Here is a 25,655-nt window from a genome sequence, read left to right on the forward strand (position 1 = left end):
ACTGAGGTATACACCAGACAGCAGAGTCCTACTTAGCAACAACGTGACAATGTGGACGGGTGTCTGAGCCCCAAGGGAAGCCAGCCCCAAAAGTCTGAAATTCGTGTGATTCCATCAGTATGAAATTCTTAAAAAGCAAAACTCTAAAGACAGAAAGTGGATCAGTAGTTAACAGGGCACAGGGATAGGAGGCTGACAGCAAGGGAACTTCCCAGGGTAATGGAATGTTCTACATCACAATTCAAGTGGTTGTCACATTCCTACACACAGGTATCAAACTAACCTAACTGTATGCTGAGAATGGGTGAACTTTATTGTAATCCACTAGACCTCAACGAAGCCCCAGGAGGGAGAGACAGGGAGCAAGGGGACGAGCAGACAGAGCAGAACCGGGCAACACCTGCTGAATGAATAAAAGAACATGTGGACAAACACGGGGAAATGCCAAAACTCTTCCTCCCAAGCAGTCATCAGAAGCCCCAGGCTTCAGGGATGCACACAGACCAACTACAATCAGAATTACATTTTCCCACTTCACTCGACAAAGTTCTGAACTGCGGGATATGCGAAGTGCTGCGAGCAACTTCTACAAAACAGCTGGAGATGGACAGGCACATCCTTCTGTGTGTGTCTTCTCCTTCCTGCTGGTCAAATACAAATGTGATGCCAAGAGCTGGAGCAGGTCCACTGGGGCCACTAGGGGGAAGCCAAGAAGAGAGGAGTGACCGCCTCACTGCCAACGAGCTCATGCCTGGGACAGGGACAAACTTCCACCCGGTCAGGCCACGTACTGCCTGTTGCAGAGAGCCCTGAGCCGAGCCTCCACGGTGCCAGGAGCTAGAACCTGGTTTACCTACTGACAATCATAAGACCATACATTTCCTAGAGTCTCCTGCTTGTCACTTCTCACCCCACACACCCAGAGCTGTGCCCAAATGGTGCTCTCAGTCACACGGCAGCCCACACGAGCCTCACGTCCTTCCTGGGAGCCCAGCAGCCCCTCAGCACGTGCTGCCCTGCTAAGCGGGAGCTTAGGCAGGGTCTGCAGCTCCCAGGGAAGCACAGGAGAGCAGAGTGAGAATTTGTTCAGCAGAGAGACCAACAGGGAAGAGGCGCCTCAAACCAATGGGACCAGGATCCCAGGGCATCACACACAAGCAGACCAATCAATACCCACTGGCAGGGACTGCATCCCTGCTCTGAAACTGAGAGCCTGAGAGCTCGGCTCTACCAAAGATGTGTCAAGTGGCAGGAAAAATATAAAAAAAAAAATAAGACAAAGGTCTGTGGCTGACTCTATCTTCCATTTTTAAAGAAAGTGAAAAAGAGGTAACAATATATTATCTCTTGTTTTCCAGATACAGTAAATACAACTCTTGAAAAAGACAATCAAACGGAAGTGTCTCAAAATGACTACTTCTGTGGAAAACTAATTTTCTCCTTTTGTGTTCTACAATCTAGAAGTGCTTTTGCTTTCACAATCCAGGAAATTTGTTCAACAAACTTACTAAATGTACAAGAGATAGCGAAGTTTAAAAGTGCATTTACAGGAGCACTCAAGATGCAAAACAAATATTTCAAACAGTAAAAAAAAAATTCGATTTTAAAGAGATATTGCTTACAATAACAACAAAATATGATAACTAAGAATAAATCTAATAAGGGACATATTTTTTTTTTATGGAGCACATTTTAAAACTACACTGAAAGGCACGACAAACGGCCTAGGATATGGAGGACCCACATGTTCGCAACAACGGAGACTGGGTTTCATGAAGATGTCCATCCTCCCTAACTGGTCTCCAGATGCGGTGCAGCTCCCAGCACAAAGCCAGCGGATGGTGAACACAAATACAGGGTCGTCTGCCCATGAGGACCAGGTGGGAGCGCACGGGCCTGAGGCCCCCGCCCACACAGGGACACTCAGGGTGCGGCCAAATTCACTGGCAGTTGTGGTGTTGAGGGAAGACACCCTGAACTGTGGGACAAGACAGAGAACCTGGAAACGTGTGTGAGCATGAGAAGGACAAACACCAGAAGGGACGCCTAGGCAGACAGGAGGCCGGGCCAGCAGGTCACTGCACGGGCAAGTTCACCAGATTCCTCCCTCACATGGTGAGCGGCTGGCAGGGACAGATGGATGACACACACCAGGGTGGAGGGCAAAGGTTAAAACTTTCAGAAGAGAATACGGGAGAAGAGCTGCGTGAAGTATGTGTAGGAGAGTTCTTAAGAGACAGGAGAAGTTCAACCACGCTGAAACGAAGACCTTCTGGTATCAACCGCCACCAAGCAGGGAGTCAGCAGCGGCCACAGCGTGGAAGAGGACACGTGTGACAGGCAAACTGACAAAGATTTAGAAACCCTAACACATGAAGATTGGCAGCCAATAAAATATTAGATAAACAAACCAAAAGAAAAATGGGCAAAAGATGGAAATAAGCATCTCCCTGGAGAGGGAACACAGGAGCCCATAAATAAAGGTAAAGATGCTCATCACCACCAGTAACCAGAGAAATGATGGCCATGACAGGAAAACCCACCAGAGGGACAAGAAGTGGAAAGTCCAGGGACCACAGGAACTGGCGGGGACATGGAGCACAGGACTCCAACACTCCACAGGCATAGCCCGCGTGGGAGCATGCTGACACCATCTTGTAGGCTCAACAGGCTCACACCCCACCACACAACCACTTCACTCCTTCGGCAGTGCCCAGGAGAAACCCTTGTCTGTGGGCACCTGCGTGAACGTCCCTGAAGGTCCTTATTGCAAAATGTGAGACACGACCCAAATGCCAACAACAGGAGAAAGGCTGCAGAAAATGTGCCATATTTAAACGAGGGGATATTAGACAACCGGACACACAGATTAGGTGAAGCTTAAAAAATAAAGTGGAGGAAAAACACAAGCTGCAGAGGGATGAGGGTACCAGGGAAGGATGTGGCCCGACTGCGGCCTTGATCTGAACTTGCCACAACACCACACAACACATGCCGAGGGCATGAGGAATCACAGAGCCAGGAGGCTGGTCAGGTCCTGGGGGCCCTCCAAGAACAGGGTAAGAACCGTGAGCAGCCCCAGCACCATGGGTCCAATGTGAGTGGAGTTCTCAGTCCTCAGGTGGGGGTGGACACAAGCAAACGCTCTAAGGACACACACCTGTACCTTCTATATGCATCCATATGACACACAAAATATTTTAAGAATAAGCTACCCCAACCTGCTATGGGTAAAGCACCCCGACTGCACCAACCATCTCACTAGTCCCGTGGAAACCCACCACCCCAACAGAGGGAAACAACCTCAATAGGAATTTCCAGATCCCAGCTCTTACCTCTGTCACTTTGGGCTGAAGTATCAATGCTTCTGGACTCATTCGAGGGATGTCGATGTGGATCTGGAGATGCAGGAGAAAGATGTATTATTTTACAAGATGGCAAATGTCATCATAAGCATGTGATTAAAACAGCAATACTTAGTAACAGCGATGAATCCGCTCTGGACTTCAACCTGCTCCCGCTCTGGCTGAAAACACAAATTCCTTATGTCGCTGAGTTCGGCTCCAGAGGAGGCGGCAGGTTCCACCTGAGTGGGCCTCCCCCAGTCCCAGTGTGGAGGCTTGCCTGGCACCTCCCAACCTAGCAGCTGCTGCTGAGCGATGAGGAAGAGAGCAGCCCTCAGCTATTTAGCAACATAATCCATAGCAATTAGTAAACATTGATTTCCAGCCTCCGACACGGGGAAGCAATTCAGGTGCATCGATAGTGTACAAGTCCTCGGCTGTGACAGCTTCTTCTGGGTGCCCAGGCCACTTTCTTCTCCGCTTCACAGAGCCCATGAGGATCCAGGGCGCTCCTCAAAGGAAGCACTTAAACACCTCTGCTGGTGTCGGCTGAGCCCAGCTTGGCCACCGCCTGATGTGAGAGTCATCATGAAGTCCCCATGCTGCAAACGCACACCCTGAAGGTTCAAGCCGCGGCCAAGCAAGAGCGTTCAGGGCTTGAGCTGGCATCATAGGCTGGCTCCCAACATCCCACATGAACACCCCCACTGGCCACCCCATCACCCAGGAAAAGGCCCAAGAAGGCTGAAGGAAGACGTGCACATTTTAATGCCAAGTGGGAGTCTACGATTCAGGTCCGTTCCCCCATCTTTGCACATGACCACGAGGATCCTACTGTCCACAAGCCCAGGACAATGTCCTTCCCCTGCCTCACCAGCACTACAGCCTTGGTGACATCACTAAGGTCCTGGGGCCAGCGTCCTTGTCTAGAAGGTGCCTGCCACCTCCCTCCAAGGGTTACTGGTGAAGAGCACACAGGAGAATACACAGCCTGAGAAGCCCCGCCAACCGCACCGTTCCAAGGGGTTGGGGCTGCTTCCCCACTAACGGGCTCCTGCCTGGGGCTCTTCCGTCAGGTGACAACCCAGAAACTAGGATGAGCGGCACCCAGCCTGGCGAGAGAACCAGGAGGGAGCCAGGGGCCGGTGGACTCAGCACTCGGGAAGCACGGACTGTGGGCAGAAGAGAAGGATAGTGGGAAGGAGAATGAGAGGGAAGGAGCCGGAGGAGAGCAGCATGGGAAATAATCAGCCCCAAGCCCTGCGAGCAACACAGGGAGGAACTGAGGGAGATGTGCCTGCGGCCCAGTGTGTGAAGGAGGCCTGTGCGCAGCAGTGCTGGGAGGGAGGGGCGCACAGTCCTGATCTCACCTCCTGCACCAGGCTGTCCCCAGAACACTGCTCCCCTGCCATCACACTCTGGCAGGCACACATCTGTCCCCTCTTACAGAAGAGCTGCCTGTCGTGTGTCTGCTGGGTGGATGGGACAACAGGCACCATAACTAATACCCGCCATCGTCTGTGCCAACGGGAGGAGGAGGTCCAACCTGAGAGGGGTGCTGCACAAGGCTGACCCAGACGGCTGTGTGTGCCCCTCCAGGCCGCCTGCTCCCCATGTATAGGACTAGCATGCAGAGGAGACCACAACTCCCAGAGGAGGGAGGACACACTGGATGAATCTTTCATCAGACCAACTCTGTGTGCTCTGGGCATGACGTCTTCCACCAGACACTTAAGCAGATGCCAGAGGACACGAGGGCATGAGCGCAGGCCCGCACTCCTGCGGCCTCCTGGCGGTGTGTGACGGCGGGGCAGCCGCCCAGGGTGGGCAGCAGGGAGACACCAGGGTGCCCGAGTCCCACACCAGACCAGACTCTGCCTGGACAGGGCAGCGTGTCTGAAAGCGTGGCAGCTAGACAGCATGGGGTGCACCTCCAGGAGGCGGGTCTGCTGGCAGCAAAGCAAGCGGGCCAACAGAACTGCTGTGGGCTACGCTTGTCTCAGCTCTGTTAATGTAGAAACATTCTGGGAATTCGTAATAATATGGAGACTTTTTATTACCTATCATAGTAACTGAATAAAGATGCATGTAACCCCTTTTTAATTAACTTTCCCTTATGAAATTCATAATAGAATACAGTTTGGTAAATCTTATAGATAGATGCTAGTGTCATCCTCTGGAAGTCTTTTCATTGAATGAAAATTCATGAGAAACACAGTCAAACCAATACCAAATTGGCCCATTCCCTAAAATTAGTGAGGTGGAAAAATAAATCAGGTAAGCTGATATTTCCCCACCTAAATCCAAGTGCAATCCCTCTCAAATCAGTTTCTCGTGCCCTAGGAGCCACCGAGGCGAGGCTGAGGATGAGCCAAAGGCGGAGGGGCCCCGCCGCAGGAGGCAACAGAGGCGGGTTCCTGCCCTTTCCTGGGCCTCACTCTGAAGGACAGTCCGCCTCCCCAGCTCCCGCACCCCATCCACGAAGAAGACATTCTCCCAGAATCCATGAACTTTAAAGGACCTCTGGTTATCAATCAGAGGGAAGGCCTGTCTTCAGCCCTCTCTAACAGATCTATACCAGAATGACAGAGACGTGGCTAGCCCACATCTGAGTCAGAAAAATTCAGCAAGGCTCCTTCACCCAGAAGAGGGATTTCCAAAAGGAAGTATTTGGTACTGACATGTCTCAGGAAAGTCAGAGGTTGATTTCAGAAACAGAAGGCAGGGCTACCAGCTGAGAACTACCTTTCTGTTTAAATGCAGCACAATAAATCAATGAATGAATGTGTGTATCACCAACCATACTGAATTCTCACATATAACAAAGACAGAATCACAAAGCCCTCAAAGAGCTATTCTAACAGAAAATTCTGAATGTACTGTGAACTGTAAATCAGTTTTAAGTACTTTCCCCATTATACACACCGTCTGTCAATGGACTATTCAAGAAGCCATAATTATACCCATTTTGTATTAAACTAAACAGCAGAAACAATAAAGTGGCCACACGTGTTGCTATGGACCAAACTGCATGCCCCCGAGTCCAACAAACCAGCACAGCTCTCTTCCATCTAAACCCCATCTCCCAGGGCTGCAGGGGGTCCAGTGCCCACAAAGGCCACAGGGACTCTCCTCGGATCGACCTAGCCAAGTGCCTGCTCCTGAGCCTGCAGGCCAGATAGCAGCTCACTGAGACAAGAGGCGCTCCCTGCTTCTCAGCCAGGTCTCAGGGTGCTGGCAAGGGATCACAGGCATCCGTTTTGCAACTCCAATTAAAAAACACCCTTTCACTCTTGTAGAAAGAACCAGAGATAAGCAAACTACTACTATTAGAAGCACACCATTTTTTATTCTCATTTTTTATTAGAAAATACTAATGTGTGACCCAATTAGGGACATGCTAGAGAAAATACTTCCTCCTACCTATCATCACCAAGTTAAAGTTCTTCACATAACATGAAACAAGGAAGAGAGCCCACCTGTCTGTAGGTGTCCTGGTGAACGTCATCATTCCGAGAGTCATAATAGTGCTCAATAAAAGCAAAATATTCTTTCTGTTTTCTCTGGAGAGTGGCTGGTCTTCGGTCCACATTGGCAGGAAGGTAACCCTGGGGGAGAAAAAGAACAAAAACACAAAGTGTATATGGTCAATGCTGATTCCCCAAGTCTGGAATGGCATTCTGAAACTGGATACGGGGGAGCCTCAATGAGTTGTGGAAAGAGAAACAGAGATCAAGAAAGTCAGCTAGCTGGCCTCTGGGGCACCAAACAGGGGCTCGTGCTCAGACACACGTGGCCTTCGCTGAGCCAGCCACACCTGCCTCGGGGCCATCCAGTGGGAGTCAGAACGGAGCCCCCCGGCAGGCTGGTACCTCATGCTCTCCCAGAGCAGGGCTGAGACCAGCCCTCACTCTAAATGCCTCACGTGCCTCCCTGGGTGGCGCAGCGGTTTGGCGCCTGCCTTTGGCCCAGGGCGGATCCTGGAGACCCGGGATCGAATCCCACGTCGGGCTCCCGGTGCATGGAGCCTGCTTCTCCCTCTGCCTGTGTCTCTGCCTCTCTCTCTCTCTCTCTCTCTCTCTGTGTGACTATCATAAATAAATAAAAAATTTAAAAAAAAAAGTAACATTTATAAGAATTCAGAAGTCTGCATGCTCTTATGACAACAGAACATACGTGTGGTTTGCACATACACACAACATATACAGAGGTGTGTGCACATACGTGTATGCACATGCACATACACAATATACATGCACCCACATACATATAGTCACTTATGCAAATGTTCTCCTCTCTCTGAACACTGCTGGGCACCTGGCAGCTGTAGCCCCAGGACATAAAGTGAACTCAAATCCAGAAAGGTGGGCAGGTCCAGGTGGTCTTGAAGAGCCCAGACTCCAGGGCCACGCTGCTTGGTGTTTTGGATGCTTTTTTATTTTTGTTTCTACTTTTTAAATCAACATTATTGACATATCACACATAAAATATACCTCTTTTAAGTAAACAGCTCCGTGACACTGGACAAGGTACACAGCTGTTCCCTACACCACCCCCCCAGTGAAGCCACAGAGCACTCCTATCACCCCCAAACCCACCCTGGGCCCAGGGCAGGCCATCTCCACGCTCTGAACCTTGAGAGCCCAGGGAGCTGCCCGGCCCCTCACCAGGGAGCACACTGAGGCCTGGCCTAGATGTCATGCACACGGAATCATTTGGGGACCCACATGTGGTTTTCACTTGGCCTCCTACTGTCTTTGTGATCTGTGCAGGCTGAAGTGTGAACCAGCAGTTACTTCCTTTGCTTACTGAGTAGTATCCCATGGTTCGGATGTAGCAGTTTGTCGGGTCATGACCTGGTTGCTGAACATCTGGGTTGTTGCTACTTTGGGGCTATTATGAATAAAGCTTGTTATAAATATTCTCGTACAAGGTTTTTATGGCTATGCACTTTGATTCCTCCCAGTTAAACACCTAGGAGGGGACTTACTGGGGCACCGTGCAGTTGCGTGTTTAGCCTCCTACAAAACTGCCAGACCTTCTACAAAGTGAGCATATGGTTTCACATTCCAACTAACAGTCTATGAGAATCCCAAATGCTCCACACCCTCCCTGATGCTTAGTATTGGCCGTGTTTAAACATCATGAGCCAGTCTGGGGCTTCGAGGCTGGCTCAGCCAGTGGAGCACACAACTCTTGATCTCGGGGTTGCAAGTTCAAGCCCCATGCTGTGTATAAAGATTACTTTAAAAAATAAAATAAAATCTTTAGACAACTACCATGTGATTTCACTTACATGTGGAATTTAGGAAACCAAATAGATGAATACATGGGAAGGAGAAAAAAAACAAAGAGAGAAAGGGAAGCAAATCATTAGAGATGCTTAACAGGAGTGCCTTGGGGGCTCAGTCGGTGAAGTGTCTGCCTTCAGTTCAGGTCAAGATCTCAGGGTCCTGGGATAGAACCCCACGTTGGGCTTCCTGCTCAGCGGGAAGTCTGCTTCTCCCTTCCCTCTGCCTGTCCCTCCCCCTGTTTGTGCTCTCCCTCTCTCTCTAATAAATAAAATCATTTTAAAAAGAGACAGACTCATAATAATAGAGAACAAATTGAGGGTTGAAGGGGCGGGCTAGATGGATGTCGAGCACGAAGAAGGGCATTTGTCATGATGAGCACTATAAGGTATTGTATGTAAGGGATGAAACACGAAATTCTACTCCTAAAACCAATATTGCACTATATGTTAATTAACTGGAATTTTAAAATTTGGAGAAAAAATAATAAAGACACCCCCTCAAAAAAAATTTCTAATAAAATCTTTTTTAAAGATTTTAAAGTGATCTTAAAAAAATAAATAAATAAAAATAAAAAAATAAAAAATAAAGTGATCTTAAAGAGATCTTTTTAAAAGATCTCTTAAGGGACTGGTGGGTGGCTCAGTGGTTGAGCCTTTGGCTCAGGGCAGGATCCCAGGGTCATGGGATCAAGTCCCACACGGGGCTCCCTGCAGGGAGCCTGCTTCTCCCTCTGTCTGTGTCTCTGCCTCTCTCTGTGTCTCTCATGAATAAATAAATACAATCTTTAAAAAAATAAAAATAAAATAAATAAAAAGATCTCTTTAAAAATTCTTTAAAAAAAATATTAGCCATTCTATTAAACAGTTTTCACTGCATGTCCCTACCAATTAATGACGTTGAACATGTTTCCATGTACCCATCCGCCACTGCTTCTCCTTCTTTGGTGAAGTGTCCGTTCAAATTTTTTGCCCTTTTTTTTAAATCAGGTTGTTTGTGTTTCCAGTGAGTTTTAAGGTTCTGTATTCTAGACACAACTTACATGTTACGATTATATTTTCCTAATCTGTGGTCTGTCTTTTTGTCTCAAAGAGCAGAAGTTTAAAATTTCTATGATCTCCAAACTTGTAAACTTTTTCTTTTACATTTAGTGCTTCTTCTATATAAGAAAGATTTTCTCCTTGCTTCTTCTCTTAATGTTTTAAAGCTTTACCTGGCTACCTCCTGCTCATCGCTCAAGCATCTCTTCCACGGTACTTCATCAGGAGGCTTGAACTGCAGTACACCCAAGGTGGGGCTGGTCACTCAGAGCTCCAGTAGCACCTGGCATGTGACTCCCTCGGGGCCAGCCCCCCACTGGGCCAGCCACATGGCAGCCAAATTTTTATTAAGTGATTCCATGTATGATGAAGCACGTGAATGGATGAACAAATATATCCTATATGGTACTTTCTGCCTTTTAAAATGCTCTCGCGTCTGGGGCGCCTGGGTGGCTCAGTTGGTTAAGCATCCGACCCTTGATTTCAGCTCAGGTCATAATCTCAGGGTCCTGGGATCAAACCCCATATCAGGCTCCATACTCAGTACAGAGTGTGCTTGTCCCTCTCCCTCTGCTCCTCTCTCTCTCTCAAATAAATAAATAAATAAAATCTTAAATGAAATAAAATGCTCCCACCTCTGTAGTAGCATCACTGTGTTTGCTGCTAAACACCTATGGCTCCCTTGTTCAAACGGAGCCTTGAAGATCCTCTGGGAACCACATGTCCCTGTTCTCAACCCATAATCCCCTTCCTTCAGGACAGTTCTTGATGGGCCATCCCCTTGGCCACAGGGACTGACAGGCTCAGAGGTAGAGAGGAGACCCAATGCTGGCACAAAAGCCAGGCCCGCCACTTTTCTTTGCAGCTGCCTGTGAATCAAAGAGAATGTCCAGAAGTGCATCTGGGTGGCTCAGTTGGTTAGGCGTCTGACTCTTGATTTAGGCTCAGGTCATGATCTCAGGGTCCTGGGATTGAGCCCCAGGTCGGGCTCTGCACTCAGCAGAGAGCCTGCTTAAGATTCTCTCTCTCCCTCTCCCTCTGCCCTCCCACCAGCTCATGTACCCATTCTCTCTCTCTCTCTCAAATAATAAATATTTTAACAATAATAATAATAAAAGAGAACATGCAGAGACTGGAGCTGTGTCAGCCACCCTGATCACGTGGAGAACCGTGGGCTGCAGATCCACCATGAAGATCTGAGTTGATGGAGCACTGAGCTCAGAGAGCAGCCAGCCTTGACGATGAGATGGGTCTGAACCCAGCCACATCTTTCCAGATGTATGAGCACATCTGTTCTTTATCTTCCTTGAGGCATTTCTATGAACATCTATTCTATCATCGATTACACTCTCGCATACATTTGCTTTAACAAACTGGGGTCATACCAGTTAAGCTTCTTAATAAATATTGAAACAGAATGTATATGTGCACACACTCATCTAAAAAGTGTGAGATATTATCACAAACTGACCCAGTTGAGGCCCCCTAGGAGCCCCCCAATCACTGTCCTTCACCTCCTCCCTGCACCTAAGTCCCTGACTGCTAACACTGGGGTAAATTTTGTCTATTTCTGAATTTTGTATAAAGGGAATCATCTTTTCTGTCTGGCTGCTTAAACTCAACATGACATTTGAAAAATTCATTCAATTCTGTAACATGTTAAGAGTAGCCGATTTTCACTGCTGCGTGTTCCCATGTACAAAATCCATTCTACTGTTGACATTTGGACTGCTCCCGCTCTCTGTTATAAACACTCCTGTTCCTGTCCATCGTGGCACATATACGCATCTTGTTAGGTATGTACCAAGAAGGAGGACCCCTGGCCGCGCTTCCCTTTCACAGACCCTGCTGCAGAATTTTCCAAAGTGATGACCCTCCCACGGAAGTGCATGCAAGTGCCTAATGTGTGTACAAGTGTAGCCCCGTTTTCCCTAAGGTCACCTCCCTCTCCCAGGCTCATCTGCATCTGAGTCCTCTGTGAGCATCTCCTCTTCCCCGCTTGCCTTGCCTTTTCTCCCCATTAATGATGTCTTTTGATGAAGACAAGTTCCTAACTTTAATGGAGCGTCTTTAATTAATGTTTTATGATCAGTCCTTCTCGTATCCTTTGTAAGAAAATGTCCTTTATCCAACATTCCGTGCCCACGCATTTCACCTTAAAACCATGCCCGGACCCCAGCTGTGGTTAGCCCAGCACACGCCAGCCTGCCACGCATCGCTGGGAGTAACACTTGGCTACACCTTGGCCACGCCGACTCGTGTGCTAACTGCGTGGGGCTGCTTCTGTTCCACTGGGCACAGCTGAGCAGGCACAAAGCACACCGTGTGACACGCTGAGACCCTGCTAGCTAGTCCTTTCCAGAAAGTTTGCCAACCAGGCTCTTCAACACTGATCCTGAAGGTCATGTGTGTCCATACATGCATGTATTTATACCTACCTTCCCCCTATCTCTGAAGGCTGGGACTCTCTTTCTCATGGTCCAGCATGCTAAGGTGCATGGCAGTGAGCCACAGCTGATTCCTTCCTGACGTAAAATCCCCACAAGTCAACTATTCATTCAAGGAGAAACTAGATATAGTGAAGGCTCCTGATGCCTTATTCCCAAGCATCCCCGCCAGGAAGGGGCCAACCCGGGTCACAGGTTTCACCAGCACTGAGGACAGGCCCCCCTGAGGAGCACCTGCCCTGACACGTGTTCAGTTCATCAGAAGAGGTGAGAAAGGGGCACACGCATTGGAGGGTCCAGCTGACTCACACTCACAGCTCAACCAGTCAGAGCTCCTACCACTGGGAATTCGCCTCTATCTTCTGATCAGATGAGAGATTGCTAATCTCCCGAAGGGCAGATCGATTCTCATTAATTACAACAGTGACAAAAACAAGAACCAGCCTCCGAGTGTACGTGTCCGAGTGTCTTCCGCCTGCTGTGCGGGCTCCATGAGTCCCCCACCTGAGCACATCCACCAGCAGGCCTCTGCAGCCAGCACCACCCAGAATATCCGGTGCAGCACCCAACACGGGGCGGGGCGCCCTCCCTGTGGGGAACCCGGCCCTGTCCCTGCTGGGGGGCTACCACTCCAGGCACTGGTCACACCTGACGGAGGACCTGGCCTCATCACGACAGTAACGGCTTCAGAGACAACCCACCCGGGGACCAGGAGGATCCACCAGTGCCTCTGACTTTACTGCTACCTCCAGGCCCCAACATCTCCAGAGAAAAAAAACATTTGTCCTGACGCGGCTACGGCCACAGGCTGAGTAGGTGAAGGGCCGGCTGCTCACCAGGCATGAGCTACGGACAGCAGCGCCTCCAACCGTGCTTTGTGGACGAGCTGACGTCATTCTGTTCACAGAAGAGGAAAAGGCTCAGGAGTTTCGTTAAGGTGCCCAGGGTTACAGGGCCTGAGGGCACGCTGCAGCCAGAGCCTAGGCCCGCTGCCTCCCCGCCCTCTGCAGAAGCACCTGCTCAAGTCACAGACACTCAGACAACACGACCCTGCCCTGTGGAGTCATCTACACACCACACCACACTACACCACAGTACACCACACACACTGTTCCCTGAGCTCCACGCATGTCCTGGGCCATCGGACCCTTGGACGCTCAGACCCTGGGCTCAACACCGGGAGGTAGAGATGCTGAGCGCAGCCCCGCACTAAGCTCCAGCAGCTGCCAAGGCTTCTATCACGCCCCTGCACAGAGGCGGACGCCCTCCCCGCACGGCTGCCGGCCCCTGGCTCTCAGGTTCAGGACCTCTGCAAACTCCCTGGGCCTGAGGCTCTGGCCTCCACACAGGCTCAGCAAACACCGCCCTGGGCCAGATGCAGGAGCGGAGCAGCGGGGCCAGCGCCTGACCCCAGCAGCGGGGCCGGCCCCCAAGCTCTTCGGGTCTGTGCTCGAGGGCCCGCGGCAGTGTCCTCAGCACCATGCTGTCTCCTGAGCGTCTGCCCCCATGGCATCGGGCCTGCCCACTGCCTGTGCCAGGGCTCGTGTGCTTCGTGGCTGGCACTCAGCAACCTGCAGCCCAAGGCACGGGCACACGTGCTGCCCTCAGCGCACGTCTCCTCCAGGGGTGCAGCGGCCGGCAGCGCACCTCCCCCGGGCCCCTGCACTCCTGCCGCCCAGGCACCTGCTCTAGGCGACCCCGGGACCAGGACCACGAGCTCCGCAGGGAGGGCGTCCCCACGCTGTGCTCACAGCTGCTCCTCCCCCAGAGTGCTGCGGGCACACCACAGACACCCGACGCAGACCTGCTGAACAATGAATGTGCCAACGCGACGTGCAACAATACCACCATGCCCCGAGGAGGGCCATGGCCCTGGGGGTCTGCGCTGCCACGTGACAAGTAAGCACCAGTAAGCATCCGGTTCTGGGCTTGGTTAGGGCTGGTTTGGAGTGGGCACCAGTGTTGGAGAACAAGGCGGGGAAGAGAAACAGGGCAGATGCCCTAAGAAAAGTCACCCAACTACATCGAGTGCACCAGGCAGCATGTCCAGGCTGCCTGGGCGAGGCCAGAGCACATGCAGTGAGGAGCGTGGACATGTGCGGCAGCCAACGGGGAGGCCCCGTGTGCCAGGCCAGGGCCCACCTTCGATCTGGCCCAGTGGGGCAACCAGGGAACCTCGTGGGCTGCCGTCCATCAATCCTACCCCGAGCCACTGAAGGGCTCTTACTGACTGTGAACGAGGATTCACACATTCCCCTACTCCCAGATTTTAACTTCACTTCTTAAAAGAGAAATTCTAAAAGGCAGCATGCCATAATGGGAACCAGGCAATAAAAAGCCTCCCCCGCTCCCAACACACTCCTGACACTCCCATTCCTAAAGGAAAACACACATATGCAAGTTGGGGCCTTCAGATAATTAAGCCAGACTGGAAATTATGCAAACGAAATATATTCAAGTATGCAATGAATTTTAAATGACAGAACTACAGAAAACTTAATTGCCGTATTAGCATGCTATAAAAACACTAATCATAAACGTAAAACAATAATACCTGCATATACTTATATAAAATTGTCCCAGTGACACACGCACCAAGTGGCTCCCTCCTGTGGGTTTACATGCGAACCTACCTTGACACACCTCAAGAAGACAGGGTGACGCCAGCACCTCACTTATCACTTGTAACCATTCTGCTCAGTAGCATAAATGTTCAATGTTTAATTAGTTTTTGTTCAATGTTTCTGAAATAGTTATTACTAAGTGGGCCAAAAATACGATTTTCTACAGTGCTAATTTTTAAAAAATTACTGCCATGCTTGCATGAAATTTAAATGTTAAACAGCATTAATGGTGGTTTAACGATATGTCCTAGACTAGAGTATATGTTAGTCCTCCGTAAATGACAGGAGCCAAGCTTTCCATCTTTCTTCATTAAAGGAGCATTTCTTACTCATCCATTAAGAATAGGGCTCTTCAACAGACCACCAGGATCACGTTAATGACAAATCGTTAACATACTGGGGGAAGAAGTCATTAGTTTGCCAGGTCTTGAAGTAGATTCATATTCAAGTGCAGCTTTAGTTGTCTTCTTCAACAGGACAAATGACAGATTCTCCGCGGTCCCTGGGTTCAGGGTCCCGGAAGCGACAGGCAGGGCCGGAGTCAGCCTCACCCACGCCATTGAGCCTCCGGGGCACTACCCTCTCAGTCAAGCCCAGGCACCTCAGCCCAGGCATGCTGCTTCCAGTCGGTCCTGTCTCCCGGCTGGTCCGTGCATGCCCTGCTGTCCCACGTGGAACCCAACCTGGCCACATGTGAGAATCCCTGTGGACTCCAGACACCTAGTTTCCCAGGCACCACTAACGTGCACCCAAGATGAAAAAAACACAGGTCAAGAGGGCAGCCCAAAGCCCAAAGCCATCACGTCCTTACTACCCTCACCCTTGCTCAGCCTAGCGTTGGCTGGAATTGGTACAAACCCCGATGCCTCAGTCTACCCCAAGGCTCCAATCTGCTCTGTGGGCCCAGACCCCAGTATCTGCAAAAGCTTCCCAGGAGAGTGGAATGTGAAGCCTGGGATTCAGGGAGGTGGCCTTCACTTGGGGGACCCTTCTCCACACCCCCATGGCCCTGACATGCCTGCTGGGTTTTCTCCCCACCATGTTCCAAGATTCCTCTGTGACCCAGCACTCGCAAAGGGCCTGGTGGCTGAGGGCAGATGCAAGGGAAACACTCGCTGAGCCAGAAATAAATGATTAGCATCCTTCACGGTGCTCGCCAACTCTTCAGCTACAGAAAACATGCTTCAGCTGTCTCCTTGGGAGTAACCAGGAGGCAAGGTGAGGCTCACAAGGCAGCTCCTGGGTCAATGTTTAGGGGAAAGGAGATGATGGCCTCTCAATTCTGACCTCCTTTCCCTCCCCCCCGCCCCGGCCATGCCCATGTTTGACTAGCACCCCTCAACCTGGTGGTTCCCTTCCCCTGGATGCCCAGAGCCCATCTTACCTCCGGGGCATAGAGCACCATGCAGAATGTGCACGAGCCTGTCTCTCCAGGCTGTCTGGGGGCACCTGAAGGCTGGGGTGAGACTACTACTCCAACCCAGAGCATGGTGAAGAAACGAGGAGCACGTGTCCCCTGAATGAGGAGTCCAGCCCCAAAGAACCAACCAGTGTCCCACTACAGCAGGCCGAGTCCCACCCACCCCCACTCCTGCAGCCTCTAGCCCCTCCTCCCCTGCCCAGTTTTCTGTCCTGGCTGTGCACCCCCTCCTTTCAACAGGCACACTCTCCCACCTCCTGCCAGGCCCTGGTTGTGATACCAACCTAACTGCTCCTGCAGCTCGGCAGCCAGAGACCACCACTTCTGCAGGGATCTCTCGCACGTGCACAGCCCAGCACACAGCAAGCACTCAACAGATACTGTGAAACGAGCAAAAAAGTACAGGAAGAGACACAGGGTGAGCAGTTCCCTGGGGATCTTGACTCCTGAGAGAATGGATGAAATCCCAGTCTCTCCTGGGGGAGACCAAGGAAGGCAGGGACCCCCTCTGTTTTCTGCAGGTCCCATGAGGGACAGGAACTTGATCCACTTCCCTTCTTATCTCCCAGCACCAGACACAGTGCCAGAGACACAGAAAATTGCTCAAGAAATACTGATCAAATGAATAAAGGCACTAGCCAAGAGACCTGTGAAGAGACTCCGGCCTTCCCGCTCCAGAAACAGCCATCCCATCCCCATCCCCCTGCCCACCTCACTCAACTCCTGCAGGTGCTGGCCTGCTCCTGGTCCCCAGCTACCCCTGGCTCCCCACCCCTCCCTAATCCAAGCAGTCCACCTGCCATTCCTGGGGAACCAGCTCTCCCTCCAACCCCAGCTGCATCCCCCAGGCCATACACCCTCCCCATCTCCCCGACCTGAGGACACTGACACACCCTTCAAGATGCTCCAGAAGCATCCCACCTTCACCAAGGAGCCTGGCCTGCCATCCACAGGGGTAGGCACCCTGCCCTGAAACCAACCCTCCCCTCCTAAGTGCTCTCCCCAACTCTAGACAGACAGGCTTTGCTCACTGATGCCAACACTTTTTTTAACTCATCTATCAATCCACGCCTAAACTAAAGGGGTCCGGAACCACCAAGTTCACCTCTGTCCTTCCCAGTCCCCAGCCTCCCACCTGTAGCACCTGCCAACCCTGGGAAGGGGCTGTCTGTCCTCGGCATCGCACGCTGCTGCTCTGCTGCTGCCCTGCCCTCCCCTGCACCCCGTGCATCCCACTGAGCAGGATGACTTGACCCAGTTCCTCCTGATGGGGAGGGCAAGGACCTCATTCATCTCTGTGTCTGGGCAAGGAGTCCCTGTGATCAGTTAACAGGTCACGCAAGTACATGTACCTGAGAAGCCTGAATGATCTTTCCTTCGCATCCCCAAAATTCCTGGTTACAGACTCTACCCACCTACACCCTCCTTCCCATTCAAACCAACAAAGTGGAGCCCCTGCCTCCTCCCTGTTCTACTCCTCTGCCCACTGAAGCCCAGGTCACGTGCCTGCCAAGCCGGGCCCTGTGCAGCACACACAGGGTAGCTCAGCTACAACGGACACAGACCAAGAACCAAAGGAAAGGAACAGGGTGAAACAACTCAGGAGGGCTCTCCACCCAGAGGCAGCACAGCCTTAACAAATACAAAACTGCACTAGAAGGTTTTAAGCGTATTTTCGTCAGAATGTCCTACAGTTCCATCTAAAAAGCTTGTAACCTATCCTAGAGGACATTTGGAAATGTAGATACAAATGCTTAAAATAACAGACACCAAACATTTCTGTATAAGCAATTGTAGCAGGTCTAATTTTAATTGCAAGAGAATATTTAATCTATAAATATTCACTGTTGAGAACGGCATCTGCATTTAGGATTACGAGGTACTAAGCTACAAATTTATTAAGACTCATTAGCAAGAAACAGTCTTTTAAATACTGAAAGTCAGACCCAATTTAGAGTGAACACTTAGAGTTCTTTACTGATTTAGCAACAAAAATAATTTAAAAAGGGATAAAGGAGAAGACAGTCTACAAACTACCCCAAAGTTTTGAGCAGGACCAAGCTCACTTCTGATACCAACCCGAGGGAAGTACCAGGGAGTGTGCTACAGCTGCCCCACCTGCCCACCCGATGCCCTCCAGGAGTTCCGCAGTGGGCAGTTTAGGGAGGAGGAACCCAGAACCACAGCCTCCATCACAGAATCACAGATACTTTTAGCACCAACTTCTCCCCCTAACATGGCTACTAAAGTACATTAAAAGAAAAAAAAAAGAAAGAAAGAAATTGGTCAAACATATTTTGCTGTGATGGATTCTTAAGCACTGAAATAGTCTATGCTGGATCCTTTATCACAGGTTTGAAAATATTACAAAGATTTTTAGAATAATAAAATCAGAGAAAAAGAATACAGCTGTCATAAATAATTACTTCTCCTCATTCTCTGCCAGCCTTGTCAAACCAAGCTTGAAATTAAGCAAAGGATGGAAAATGTCACCTTAGCTCAGGCAAAGGCCCTGCTCACTGCTGCAAAAACCGGGTGCCTGCCTGGGCCACGGCTGACGGGCCACACTCCGGGCCAGGCCAAGCTGATGAGCAGGCCCGCAGAGACTTACTGAGAGAAGCTTCCAGGTGATGGGGCGAACCGGCTTAGGAATTCCAGACCAGCTCAACTTGCGTAATTCCTCTGTTGGCAACAAAGAAGACAAAGAAAACAGGGTTTACAAACGGTTAGTGGACTCGCCATGGGGCTTTGACATATCTCATCAGTGTTCCTGGCAGGAGGGGGCCCCAGGAGTGAAACCAGAATGAACCTAAGTGATAAAGATTTCTGATACTGATTGTTCACAACATACGAGACACGGAGTTACCTCCACTTTGTCACCTGCCTACATTTAAGCCATATAGAGTGCACCTCTGCTAAATGCATGGCAAGTGTCCCCAGAGCCACCCTGAGACAGGTGAGGTGCCACACACCTCCCTCCAGGAAGCAGTGCAGCCCAAAGCGGGGGCTCCCCTCCACACGCTCCCTCCCTTGTTCCTTATCACTATTTCTCTCCCTCTGCCACCACCACCATCACCTGTCCCCACCTCCACCGCCCTCCCAGGACTCCCTTCTTTCCTGCATCCTGCCTCACTCTCCCCATTCATTGCCTATGAATAGGAGGAGCTCTGCTCAGGACTGCTTTTGAAAGAGATTATTTAATGGAGATAAGTGTGTGCTCACACAGCACTGATCAAGGGTGTAGCCAGGTTACTTATACACATCAAGGACAACACGGTCTTCAAGGTGGACTAGTACAAGTCACTGCTGCCTTCACAAAGACCCACAGGTGGGAAGGTCACAGAGGGCCAGGGCCAGCCAGGAGCAGAGGAGCCAGGAGCCCGGTGCGGAGCCTCCCGAGGGCAGTAGAGGGCAAGCAGGGGCTGGGGGGTGAGGAGATGGGTCTCTGAATTCCGTAGGACCTTCTGTGTCTCCCCGATGTCTCTCTAGCCCCGAATGGCTAGAGAACACGTTTCAATTTACAAGTATATCAACACTCAGTCAATCCCACTGAAACTGAAGTAATTATTTCTTTCCTTTAAGTTAGGAATCCACCATTAGGCTCTTCTCCTAACAGCTAGGAGCTCATGATTAATACTAGGAATAAAAGAAACGATTAAAGAGACTTTGGTAATATAATCAACAAAATACAAAGTCCTGACATCTAATCTTTTTCCAATTACTACAGTCTAAGTAAAATAAGTACAGAATAATTGGGCGATGGTACCGGCAATAACTTGCGCTTTACAGCAGAATCTCAGAAAATATCGAATCTTCCCCCACACCCTGAGGATATTATGAAAAGCAGGAACCTAATATCTGAACACCAATAATGTAATGTTTACCATCATGTTCCCAGGGCCTCTCCTCCCGCACAAGGCTGGTTTTCTGATTATGGTTTATATGAAGAAAGCCGAGAGAAATCTCCATTGTGTTTTCCGAACCTGTCTCCTCATGGAGGAAACTCACAAACATGGTGCCGGGGGTGTGTGTCCGAAGTTCTGAGTGTGCCAGCTTTAGCATTAACCAGGCACCTTCACGGACACTATTCGCTCCGCATGGCAGCCTGAGCTCATCAGGGCTGTCCCCACCGTGTGAATGAGGAGCAGGCTCAGAGAGCTTAGTGACGCAGCCACAGTGGCCCAGGAACTGAATGACCTTCACATCCCAGAATCTCTCCACTCTATTAACTTCCATTAGTAAAAAGGCTTCGTGTGACACAGACCAATCTCACTCATGAATATGGACAAAAGATCCAAAACAAAATCCACACAGATCAAAACACAACCCGATGTTCAAAGAATAGTATGTACAGTTTACTCCAGGAACAGAAGAATGGCTCTGCACCAGGAAATCTTGTAGCTTTATCAAGGTGTTAAACTGGATTGATGGGAAAGTCACAGGATCATTCTGATAGATGTCCAGGGCCTGTTTGTCCCTCCACCTTTCTAGCAGAATCCGGGTTGTATAAAGTGACAATCCACCACCCCCACCCTGGCAGCCCTGGTAACAAGAGGAGTCAGCCTGGGGGGAAGTTGAACCCACCACTCTGAAGTTGGAACTGACTGATTGTTGCAGAGCTAAGGCTTGCCCTCACCTGGGAGGGACTCCACAACGGGCCTGGGACCCCATCCGAGCTGCAAAGAAGACAGCAAATTAGCTGGGGGCTGCTGAGAAGAAAGCCCCTCCTTGCTCTTCAGAAATCTTCTGGGGACACACCCTCTATGCCTCCTCTGCAGGCTGTAGGGTCCGAGAGGAGGCTGGGGCTGCTGCACTATCCGGCACCAACCCAGCCTGAGGAGGAAGCCAAGAAGGAGGTGCAGCAATGAGGCCTGAGTTCAGCAGGAAGATACAAGAACAACCCGAAACCAAGAGCTTCTCCCCACCAGCAGCCAAATAAACAGAAAAGGTTACAGGCATAAGCTTAACAAAAATTGGCCACTACCATATGAGGAATACTGTGAAGGTTTTGCTTAGAGACATGAAGACACAGAGGAAAACCCCAAGCTCACTGGCAAGAGCTGGTACTCAGGAGCACCGCCTCAGGGCTGGGCGCTGGGCAGGCAGAGGGCATGACATGAGGGAACCCAAAGCAAATGTAAAATTACAACTGGACTCAGAAGAAGTAAGGCTGGGAAATGCAACAGGGGAAAGAATGTTTACCTAGCAGGGAAGGTTTTCTTGAGGAAATGATAACTGAGAAAAGACCCACAGATGAGGAGAAATCTGTGGCAAGAGGGGCTGGAGGATGATATTCTCAGCCCTGTGAACTGCTAAGGCAAAGCCCTGGTCTCAGTGAGAAAAAGGGATCAGAGGGGCCAGTGGTCCCAACGAGACACTTGATGGGCTGCTTCTGCAGCCCAGTGCAGAGGTGACAGTGGCTCGATGTGAAAGAAGAGCAGTAAGCAAGCATGTACCACTGGATCTAGCTTCAACACTACAATGCTATCAACTGCCACTTAAAAATTCTTTGAGTTCGGGGATCCCTGGGTGGCGCAGTGGTTCGGCGCTTGCCTTTGGCCCAGGGCGCGATCCTGGAGACCCGGGATCGAATCCCACATCGGGCTCCCGGTGCATGGAGCCTGCTTCTCCCTCTGCCTGTGTCTCTGCCTCTCTCTCTCTCTGTGACTATCATAAATAAATAAAAAATTTTAAAAATAAAAATAAAAAAAAATTCTTTGAGTTCAACGTAAAGCCAATAAAATCCCAGTGGGATATACCATGCATGTTCTGAAACCTGATAAATTGACACTAAGCTCACCTGAAAGAGCAAATGCATAAAAACAGCCAATAAAATTTCCAAAAAGAATAGTGTGAGAGGACTTGCACTACCAGATAAGCAAATTTGTAAGAGATCTACGGTACTTAAGACCCCAGGGTTCTAGCAGTGAGACTAAGCAGAAAGATGGATGTAACAGATGAATGGCTCACATCAACCCTGCACAGTTATGATTACAACAGCATTTCAAATCAAGGGGCCATCAGCCAATGGTGTCCAAACGATACAGCACCTATTTTTCAGAAAAGGAAATCAGACCATGAAAACCTATTTCCATATGATTAAAGCGCCATATGATTAAAGCGCTATTTCCAGTATCTTACCATGAAAACCTATTTCCAAATGATTAAAGCGCCAAAGACCTAAATGGAGTATGTGTACATGTATGTGCATGTGTGTATGCATGCATGTGTAAAGGAAAGATAAAAAATACTATAAGAAAATACAGAGGAATATTATGTTATTTTCAGATGGGAGAAAGGCCTTCAGGCAAGTCACAAACCTCAGAACTATAAATAAGGTTAACAAACTAATTATATAAAAAGTTTGAAAGGACTCTGGCGAAAACCACTATAATGTTAAAGAAAAAAAAATGACGGATATGGGGCGCTTGGGTGGCTCAGTCAGTAAAGCATCTGCCTTTGGCTCAGGTCATGATCCCGGGGTTCTGAGACTGAGCCCTGCATCTGGCTCCCCACTCAGCAGGGAGTCTGCTTCTCCCTTTCCTTCTCCTTCTGCCCCTCACCCCGACTTGTGCTCGCTCTCTCTCTCTCTCTCTCTCTCTCTCTCCATCTCTCTCAAATAATAAAATCTTTAAAAAAAAAATGAGAGACTTGAAAAATGTGTTAACATACAATACAAAAAGACTAACATCACTAATATATAAAGAACACATACAAAAGAATGACCAACCTATACAAAAATGGAAAATTCACAGAAGAGGAACTAGAAATAGCTAACAAATGCACAAAAAATAGACACACACATACTCTCAATGGTGATTAAATAACTACATCAGTAGAACAAGAAATCTGTCACAAATTGAATAAAATTTTAAATGAATAATACCCAGTATTGATGAGACTGTGGGTGAAGAGCCACTCTCTTACAAGTCTGGTCTGAGTGCATATGAACAGAACTTTTTCTTGGTCAAATTGTTTCTTTTTTCTTTTTTTTTAAGTAGGCTCCACACCCAGCATGGAGCCTAACGCAGGGCTCGAACTCATGACCCTGAGATCAAGACCTGAGTTAAAACCAAGAATCAGATGCTTAACCAATTGAGCCACCCAGGTGCCCCTTTGTTGGTCAAATTGTAAAGGTATATAACATTTGAGAGGCAACTTCACTTGAAAAAATCTGTTCCACAGGGACATTTGTAAGGGGTTATTCATAGGGTATTCATTTGAGCCTTGTCATAAGAAAAACTAGAAACAATCAGAGCGTCCATTAATAGAGAGATGATTAAAACACCATTACATCCACACATTGGACTATAACACCACCATGGAAAAGAATGGATGCCTTTCTGGGTGGGTATGGAATAAGTCTGTGAAGACAGAACAAGAGCAAGGAGAGTACAGATGCACTATTTCTTTTTTTTTTTTTTTTTAAGATTTTATTTATAACAGAGATAGCAGGGAGGGGACAGAGCAAAGGGAGAGGGACAAGTAGACTTCATGCTGACCACTGAGCTTGACTTGGGGCTCAATTTCAGGACCCTGAGATCATGACTTGAGCCAAAATCAAGGGTCAAATGCTCAACCAACTAAACTACCCAGATGTCCCACACTGAGTATTTCTGTAAGTGTACAGTGGAGCCTGGAAACATAGCCAGTCTTGGAGGAGGGATCCAGAGAATGGCTGAAGGGCAATGGAAGAAGTACCTTTCATTGTGTACCCTATTATGTTCCTACAGAGCTACAAATTCCTGTGGCATCTCCAACTTTACCTCCAATTTTTCAAAATCCACACAACCTTCCAGGCCCAGCTCAACCTCTGCCAAATCTATGAAGCCTTCCTGAAAACTCCACGCCTCACCCAATTCCCTCTTCTGTGAGTGCCAGAACATCTGGGGCCAGCTCACCTAAACGCCCACCCTACAGTGCTGTGTCTGAGCATCAATCTCACCTCCCAGAAGTGGCTTATAAGCTCCTGCAGATCGGATGCCATGATTCTGTTCCTTTGCATCCTGAGGCAGAGCCTTGCAATAGCCTGGCAGTAAATGCTGAAGAAAAGAACATCCAGTTCTTTCCTCTACTCCTAGATGTGGTGTCTTTTGGGGGAGAGGCAGGGATGGAGCGTCATATTTTTTAACTGACATACAATTTGTAGGCAGTGAAAGAATGAATGTAGCCACCTCTCCCCCAAACAAGATGCAGAACATTTCTATCACCCTTTTCTGTAATTCTTTACCCTCACTCCAAGTTAACACCTTCTGATATCTATCACCATAGATTATCCCTGCCTGATGTTAAAATCCATATAAATAGTACATATAGATTGTACTTGCTTGTATTCTTCTTCCTTTGCTCATAATATGTCAGAGTCATAATGTTGCATGTACAGTGGTTTATTCTTCACAAGCAGAAATACTAATCTAGGCTATGAATACATCACAATATGCTTACACAGTCACAGGTAGCTGGGTTATTCACAAGCTTTCATGATTGAAAAGCAGCTATGACCATTCTTATGATCTTATGTTTTGTGAATCTATGTTTTCATTTCTATCAGGCAAACATGAAGGAGTAGAATTGCTGGGTTGTATGACAGATACGTATTTACCAACTGCCACATGGTCCTTCAAAACGGTTGTATCATTTTACACTTCCCACCAGTAATGTATAAAAGCTTCAAGTGCCTCACATCCTGGTCAAAATTCAGTGCTGTTAGTCTTTTATTTTAGCCATTCTAGCAAGTGTCAAAGGTATCTCTTTACAATTTTAATTAGCAATTCTGTGATGACTAATGATATTGAGTGTAATCAGATTTTCATGTGCTTACTGGCCATTTCTATACCTTCTATGATACTTATCTTGAAATCTTTTACCCATCTCTTTATTGAGTTGTTCATAATCTGATCTGCTTCTAATGATAGATTTTTCTCCCAATTCTAGGTCATATTTCCTGTTTCATTGCATGCCTGTGATTTTTTTTTTTTAATTGAATGCCAGATGTACCAGTTATCAATTTACGGCCTCTGTGATAATGGAACTGAGTCTTGTAAATACTTCTCCTTGGCTGGCTGGCATGATGTCATCTTTCTCAGTCCAGAGTGAAGGAGGGACATTAAAGGAGAAAGGGGTCTCCTCCCCCAACTTCTCCTATGCCTTGTTCACCAGCCTCTGGCACACAGTTCCCACAGCGAGTGTGGGTGCTGGATCTTCTTCAGAACATGCTTCTCCTGCATTGGGTCCCTGCAGAGTCCTCAGGTCCTGAGCACACAGGCTTTTGCCCACATTCAGCTCCCACATTACCCTGATGTGGGACTCAAGAGAGAGCCAATTTCCAGTTCCCAGTTCCTACAGCAGGTGATGGTCAACAACACCCGGCAGCCATGCCTCTGTGAGCTCCGGGGATGATTCAACTTACTGCTTCCTGGGGATGCTTTCCCCTGCCCCAGAATCTTTCACCCACTCATGAATAGGCCAGCGCTCTGCCAAGGACTCAAT

At 49.0% G+C, this 25,655-nt stretch overlaps 1 protein-coding gene across 4 annotated transcripts in view; it reads right to left on the reverse strand.

Annotated features, from left to right (window-relative positions):
- The window catches only part of TBC1D22A (TBC1 domain family member 22A), a 333,653-nt gene that overhangs the window by 223,439 nt on the left and 84,559 nt on the right, over positions 1–25,655 (reverse strand). For all 4 annotated transcript variants that reach the window (XR_011997920.1, XR_011997919.1, XM_072741980.1 and 1 more), the window contains exons 5-7: positions 18,778–18,848; positions 6,824–6,952; positions 3,336–3,398 (exon numbers count right to left, since the gene is read on the reverse strand). Coding sequence is in view for 2 of the 4 variants with exons in the window: in XM_072741980.1 (XP_072598081.1) it covers positions 3,336–3,398; positions 6,824–6,952; positions 18,778–18,848 (263 nt within the window). In the remaining 2 variants the exon portion in view is untranslated. The remainder of the gene's footprint in view (positions 1–3,335; positions 3,399–6,823; positions 6,953–18,777; positions 18,849–25,655) is intronic.

The sequence above is a fragment of the Vulpes vulpes genome, chromosome 16 (assembly GCF_048418805.1).
Source record: "Vulpes vulpes isolate BD-2025 chromosome 16, VulVul3, whole genome shotgun sequence".
Lineage (NCBI taxonomy): Eukaryota > Metazoa > Chordata > Mammalia > Carnivora > Canidae > Vulpes > Vulpes vulpes.